This window comes from Micropterus dolomieu, linkage group LG12, assembly GCF_021292245.1.
Source record: "Micropterus dolomieu isolate WLL.071019.BEF.003 ecotype Adirondacks linkage group LG12, ASM2129224v1, whole genome shotgun sequence".
Taxonomy (NCBI): domain Eukaryota; kingdom Metazoa; phylum Chordata; class Actinopteri; order Centrarchiformes; family Centrarchidae; genus Micropterus; species Micropterus dolomieu.
In genome coordinates, this window is record NC_060161.1 from 34,224,928 (window position 1) to 34,232,819 (window position 7,892).

A 7,892-nucleotide genomic window follows, 5' to 3' on the forward strand; every position below is an offset into this window, starting at 1 on the left:
TAGAAGAGGAGCTGCAGCTTTGATTTGGTTCATTTCTGTTCTGATGAAACTCACTTTACTGTTTTACTGATGACTCTCTGGTTTCTGTTCAGAGCCTGATGATGTCAGGTTGGTGGGAGGAGCCAGTCGCTGTGCAGGAATACTGGAGGTGAAACAGGGAGACTGGAGACCAGTGAGTGACTCTGGCTGGAGCCTGAAGACAGCAGCTGTTGCCTGTAGAGAGCTGGACTGTGGCTCTGCTGTTTCTGTAAGATGGAGAAAGGAGTCCTCATACAGAACTGTGTGGTGGATCAGGTCTGAATGTGTTCAGTCTGGATCTATGAGGGAGTGTGTTGCATCAACTTTCTCTTCCACCATACTGGATCTCACCTGCTCAGGTAAGCCCATCAGTGACATCATCTATGACAGTAATGTACCAAGTTGACTCAGCAGCTAGAATGGCAGCAGACTGTCTCTTTTTGGTTGCTAGTAAACGTCAGCTAAATCAGTAATGAAGTAATGTTAGCTGTATGTCATTACTATTTACTTGTCCAGGGTTGAGAACATCAGGTCCAAGTTAAACTGGTGTACAGCTCTGTCCTGTTCACATATTGTACCACATACTAGTTAAATTATATTTCAGTGCATCAATAATCGTTTGATAATCGCATCACAGCCTTCTGAATCGTAATCGAATCGTCAGTTGCTTAGAAATTCCCACCCCTAATGATAAGAACCTTAATACTTTCTTTGGTTTCTATTTTCTCCCTTCAGTGAAAGAATTTAACAGTGATGAGTGAAGCTGACTCTGAGACAGTGAGAGAAGTTAAGAGTGACCAGTAGTAGATCAAATAAAGTACCGTAACATGATAATATACGGGCATGTTGTTCATCCTACTGTGCTACTTCCTACAGAAATATAATATCATTTGAGTAAATGTTCTTCTGTTGGCCTGATATTCAATTCACAGTATTGAAGAACACATTTACTTGGCACTGTTGCATTTGCTGTTGCTATTAGAGCAGCCTACATTATTTTGGCATGGACTCAGATGTAGCCGATTTTTTAGCTAAACACAAACTTAACATTCATTCTGTGAACTCTCCAGATGAGTAATGCTGTTTACACCATAGTCCTACTGTCGTGGGCTATATTTCCATTCAGTTTAAACATTCCCAAGAAGCTCCAGGACACAGGTGATTCACTTCCATGAAGTTTACTGGGTATCTTGTGAAACTGTAACAGTACAATGAGATGTTTATATCATTAAAGAAACTAAACACACAGTATGAAGGTAAGCAGCACCGCTTAGCTAACGTAGCTGTGTAGCTTATAAAATGAAGCACAACCGAGCTAGCAGCAATAAAACATAAAGCTAACTTAGCCTAGCGTAAACTAATTAGCGTCTTAGCCATCACTATATTCTTAGAAACTCAAAATAGGTGATAACTTAACGTTACACAATGAAAAATACTTTCAGACGTTGCCTAAGCAAAGAGGGAGAATGAAGAGCAATCAACTCAGAAGCTGGGAGAGCTCACACATGACCGTAGCAGATCACCGCATGGCAGTTTTCTTTTCGTTTCCCAGAAATACACTGGTCCAAGGTTGCCACAGTGACAAAAATAAACAAACTACACTGAACTGGTGAAACGAAGTGACGGACACATTTTCTAGGAGCATAACACCTACCATATCTTGGTTATGTAACTAAAAACAGAGAAGTTTTGTGAAGTTGAGTAATCCTCAACATTGGTTGTGTTTTGGAGTAACTACAGCTGGAAAACAATTAAATAATAGGTTGTAGGCTCTACTGGGTGATTATTTTCATAAGCAACTGTCTCTTTCCCAGATAGTGTATAGATTTTTAGGCATTCTATCATCTCAAACAGCAGGAAGAATAGTGCATTTAGGAAAAAATCTCCCCAGGGTGGCATCCCCCCAGACCCCCCATGGTTTGGACTAAGCCCTGAATGTTCATAACATCTGGCTCCGCCCCTGCTGCCACCAATTAGGTTTGGAGTGTGGATCAAAGGATTAGTGCTTATATTATTTATACATAAATAAATAATTAAACAAAATAAACTCACATCCTCTAAATCACATTGTTTAGTCTGTTTCGATATTGAAAAACAATTCTTGTTATTAATTAATTAATTATTATTATACCAAAGTGCACTTTTATCATTCTGAGGTTTAGAACCAGCTGCCTTCTTTCTTCCTCATGCTTCTGACAGTGTAACATAACAGGCTCTACTGTTTCTTCTTGCACGCAGAAGTCACGTTTGCCTTATTGAATTATGTGCTGTTTAGTCCAGTGTGTCCAAATCTAAGTCTTTGTAGGATTATTTAGTCTCTCCTGTTCCATCCTGCACATCTCATTTCTCCAGCTATCTTCTATCTTATATATATATATATATATATATATATATATATATATATATATATATAATATTAGTTTTTGGTGCTGGCCAAAGATTCACATGAGCAGCCGTTAACCTGAACTTCAGCACAAAACACTTAACACACTAATAAAAACAAAACACTAAATACAACAGCGGCACTTGCCCGGATCACTACAGAGCAGTGCCACCGGAAGTGACGTCCTCTATGACAGAAATGTACCCAGGCTGACACACATTCACCAGCTAGAATGGCAGCAGACTGTCTCTGGCAGCCATGACGTAATCTGATGAGGTGCTGCCTCAGTAAATCAGGAGCTGAATGCACCAATATATTACTTAATAGGGAAATTTGTTTTGGACTCTGTCCGTTTTGCAGCTTTACAAGACAATACAAAATACAGAAATAAAGCATGTCTCAACACATATTATCATGCAACACATACTGTTATATACATTAGACAGTTACCTATATATACCTATATAGTAGCACATTGACTCCTTCTTCCAGTGCCAGTTTTGATTGAAAAACCCTGTTGTTTGTTTTCCCCTCAATGTAGCACCACACTTGCACAATGAGGTATTGCACACCGCTAATAGCTTATGTATTGCACAAATGACATATTGCACAACCCCAACAGCCTACATATTGCAGAAATTACATATTGCACAACCCTGATAGCCTACATTTTGCACATATGACATATCATACAACCCCAATAGCCAACATATTGCACAAATTACATATTGCACAACTCCAATAGCCTACATATTGGACAAATGACATATTGCACAACCTAAATAGCCTACATATTGGACAAATGACACATTTCACAACCTAAATAGCCTACATATTGCACAAATGACAAATTACACAATCCCAATAGCCTACATATTGCACAAATGACATATTACACAATCCCAATAGCCTACATATTGCACAAATGACATATTGCACAAATGACATATTGCACAACCTCAATAGCCTACATATTGCACAAATAACATATTGCACAATCCTGATAGCCTACATATCGCACAAATGGATATATTGCACAACCCCAATATCCTACATATTGCAAAATTTACATATTTTACAACCCCAATAGCCCTCATATTTCACAAATTACATATTGCACAACCCCAGTAGCCTACAGTATAGCACAAATGACATATTGTACTACGCAAATAGCCTATGTATTGCACAAATTACATATTGCACAACCTCAATAGCTCACATACTGTACAAATGACATATTACACAACCCCAATAGCCTACATATTGCACAATTGACATATTGCACAACCTCAATACCCACATACTGTACAAATTACATATTACACAACCCCAATAGCCTACATATTACACAAATTACATATTGCACAACCAAATAGTCTACGTATTGCAGAAATTACATATTGCACAACCCTGATAGCTTACATTTTGCACATATGACATATCATACAATCCCAATAGCCTACATATTGCATAAATGACATATTGCACAACAAATATAGACTTCGTATTGCACAAATGATATATTATACAACCCCAATAGCCTACATATTGCACAATTGACACATTTCACATAACCTGTGCAATAAATGATGAGATATTGAACAATCCACAACAATTTTTTTGCACCACTAACACATTGCATAACCCCGATAACCTACTTATTGCACAATGACATAGTGCACAACCCATCCAGCCTATATGTTAGTGTTGATAAGCTTAATGGACATAGGCACAAATGAGTGTTTATATATCAGTTTTACCTGCTTTTAGAAACTATAAAATCTTCTACCAGAAGGTAAAAGCTGAAATTCTGGGTGAAGTATGTGGGTCGGATCGGAGACTACTTTTTTTTTGCCTGTCTGATAACCAACTGCTCATAAATTGTCTGTAGAGGCAGATGGGTTTTGACCCCCATAATCTTCATGGCTGTCTGAACTAGATGGGCGATCTCTGGTTTGGACTGTACTGTAAGGTTACCATACCAGCCTATGATAATGTATCTTAGAATACTCTAGTATTACATGATAAAACAACAACATACATTTCTGCTTGACTCCATACACTCTTAGGCTACGTTCAGACTGCAGGCCTTAATGCTCAATTCCGATTAATTCCCCAGATCCGATTTTTTTTTGTTTGACAGTTCACATTACAGTTTAATTGCAGCCCATATCAGACTCCAGTGTGAACTGTCCGCCGCCTGAAAGTGACGTGAAAGAATAACACTATGTCACACGCAGCAGCACGCTGTTGCAGGCTTCAAAAATAAACAAGGAGCAATAGAGGTTAGCTCCAGTTAACTCGCTGGAGACTCCCATTTTTCATTGTCGTCTCACAGGTCACATTTTTCCCAAATTATGACAAGTGTTCATTACTTTGTGTTCTTTTCATTACAGTTTCTGGCGCTGTACAACACATCTGCCCTACAACTAACTGTGTCTCTCTCTCACTCTCTCTCTCCCCACTGTGTCCGCTGTGCTATATGTTGCTCAAATGCAACATATAGCACGTTAATAGTTATAAAATACAGTGCACCTCTCAACAGACTAGACTGTCCGATAATGTTTTGTGTATTTTCCTCTGTTTTTGTTTCACTTTCTCTTTCTTTTGTTAATGTTGCTCTTCCTCCGCCGTTTACACGTTGTTCAGCTGTGCTATTTTCATACGGTTTAATTCACAAACAGTCGGGCACACCACTAACATACACACGCAGGCGCATACAATATGAACACATATACACACACCACACAATGATACAACACACACACTGCACACACTAGCCTACACCACATCCCTTAGTTGAATGATGACCACACTTAAACTCACCTCTTGGAATGTACGCGGAGTTGGTTCAAAGGAAAAGAGATTAAAAATGTTTAACCATCTAAATAATCTGCAAACAGACATTGTCCTACTACAGGAGACTCATTTACCCAAGACAGCAGATAAACTAACCTAACCACAGTTTCTTCACTCATACTCAGCCTGTTATAACTCAAAACAAAGGGGTGTCACCATTATGATAAATAGTAAAACACACTTCAATCATAATACCACTACTATTGATCCAGAGGGTCGATTCATTATTGTTAACATTTCTATTCAAAATACTCCTTTATGCATTGCTAACATCTATGGCCCAAATGTTTCATGCTTTCTTCACCTCACTCTCTGCTCACTCAGACACAGCTCTTATATTAGGAGGGGACTTCAACATGGTATGTAATCCAGCAGTTGACAGGCTCAGTACGGCAGGTGGTCACCGTATTTGGAAATCCACAGACATCCTTAAACAATACATGAGTGATTTTGGGTTTTTGCGATGCTTGGTGTTCTCACCACCCCACTCTTAGAGAATATACCTTCTTTTCACTCATATTCTTGCCTTGACTATTTTTTGGTTAGCAGCTCAATTATGACACACAGATTCACCCTATCACTATCAGTGATCATGCACCGGTTTCTATCACTCTTACTAAAAAAAGTTACACGGCAAACTAGAAGTTGGACATTTAATGCATCATTGCTTAAAGACTTAGATTTTATAAGTTACTTCAAAAAGGAGTGGGCAATATATATGGAAACTAATGACCTGCCAGGAATTTCGCCATGTCTTCTTTGGGAGGCAGCAAAAGCAGTCATGAGAGGTAAAATAATCTCCTATTCATCATACAAAAAAAAGAAAGAGAGATCTTGTGAATTAGAGCTAAAACATTAGAAACTACCCTTGCTGCGTCCCCACAGGAACACATGCTGAATGATCTGAGAAAATCAAAACATGAATTAAATGAAATTATTAATAAAAAGACCCAATTTCAGTTGCAAAGACTACGCTTGGAGAACTTTGAACATGGCATTAAATCCAGCAGATTCTTAGCCAGCCAATTGAAATTGAATAAAGAAAAAATAACTATTTCTTCCTTAAAGGACTCAGCTGGGAATCTGACTTATAACCCAGAAGAAATCAACAATGCATTTAGAGATTATTATAAAAACTTATATACATCACAAATTGATCCATCCTGCTCTAATATCGATGCATTTCTGAACAATATAGATTTGCCAAGGTTAGATGATGATCAGATCAGGGTTCTGGATTCACCTGTTTCAATGGCTGAACTCCAGGAAGCTCTCTTACATATACCGAATAATAAAGCCCCTGGGCCAGATGGTTTTCCCACTGAATTCTACAAGGAATTCCGGGAAATACTTACAAATTAGGGGTACTTGCATGTTGCCTCCAACAATGAACTCTGCTAATATCAGCCTGCTCCTTAAACCAGACAAAGACCCCACACTCCCGTCCAGTTATCGCCCAATATCACTTATTAACGCAGATCTTAAAATCATCTGCAAAACCTTAGCAAGAAGGCTAGAGAAGGTCACTCCTGGTATAATACACTCTGACCAAACAGGATTTATTAAGGGCAGGCACTCCACCAACAATACACGCAGGCTACTTAACGTAATAGACTATGCCACTATTCATAACCTGGAAACTATAGTTGTTTCTTTAGATGCAGAGAAAGCATTTGACAGAGTAAATTGGAAATTTCTATTCGCTACTTTATATAAATTTGGATTTGGAAACTCTTTATAGATTGGATTAAAATCTTATACAGTTCCCCAAGAGCTTCTGTCAAAACAAATGATCATACTTCTCCATGCTTTAGTCTCCAGAGGGGTACCAGGCAGGGTTGCCCACTCTCTCCCTCGCTATTTGCTATTTTTATAGAACCACTAGCAGCTGCGATCAGACAAAATAATAATATTAAAGGAATTCAAACAGAAAATATACACCATAAGATAAGCCTTTATGCAGATGATGTATTACTTTTCCTCCTAAACTCACAAACTTCTCTTTCTGAGACAATCACACTTATAGATAAATTCTCATCCATCTCAGACTGCTCCATTAACTGGAGTAAATCCATAGTTTTACCTGTAAAGTGTGATTTCCAGAGTATATCTACCACACCGCTAAAGTCTGGGAATATTAAATATCTGGGTGTCAATATTTCCTTCAGATTGTCAGAACTGACATGGATTGGTTGTTATTTTTTTATTTTTTGGGCCGTCTGTTGGTTGGTTCAGGGTCTTCCGCGTTTGCATCACGGTGCATCTGGGAGTCTTTTTTTGTTTTTTTTCTTTCTCCCACCCCTATTGGCTACTGGGGTTCTTGCTTGCCTGTTGCTGGGGTCGGTGTGGCACAGTCGTGGCGTCCCACTCTCACTAACAACTACATTCTTTAACAGGCTTATGCGCACACACGTACACACACACACATACAGACACATTCACCCACACGCACACAGACACAATCAGTCTCACACATAGACACAAACAAATTTAGGTTGTCCCTGGTAGAATTATTCCTGATGCTTTTCTTTCACTTACTTATTTAAATTAATTGTTATTATTCCAGCTCTCGTGGCTGTGTTGTGTTGCTTATTTAGTGTGTGTGACTGTTTCTTGTTTTCATTTTTCTCTT

At 38.6% G+C, this 7,892-nt stretch overlaps 1 protein-coding gene across 1 annotated transcript in view; it reads left to right on the plus strand.

Annotated features, from left to right (window-relative positions):
- LOC123979950 (scavenger receptor cysteine-rich type 1 protein M130-like) overlaps window positions 1–7,892 on the plus strand; it is a 64,530-nt gene that overhangs the window by 34,315 nt on the left and 22,323 nt on the right. The window contains exon 7 of the mRNA XM_046064060.1: window positions 93–377. Within this exon, the coding sequence (XP_045920016.1) occupies window positions 93–377 (285 nt within the window). The remainder of the gene's footprint in view (window positions 1–92; window positions 378–7,892) is intronic.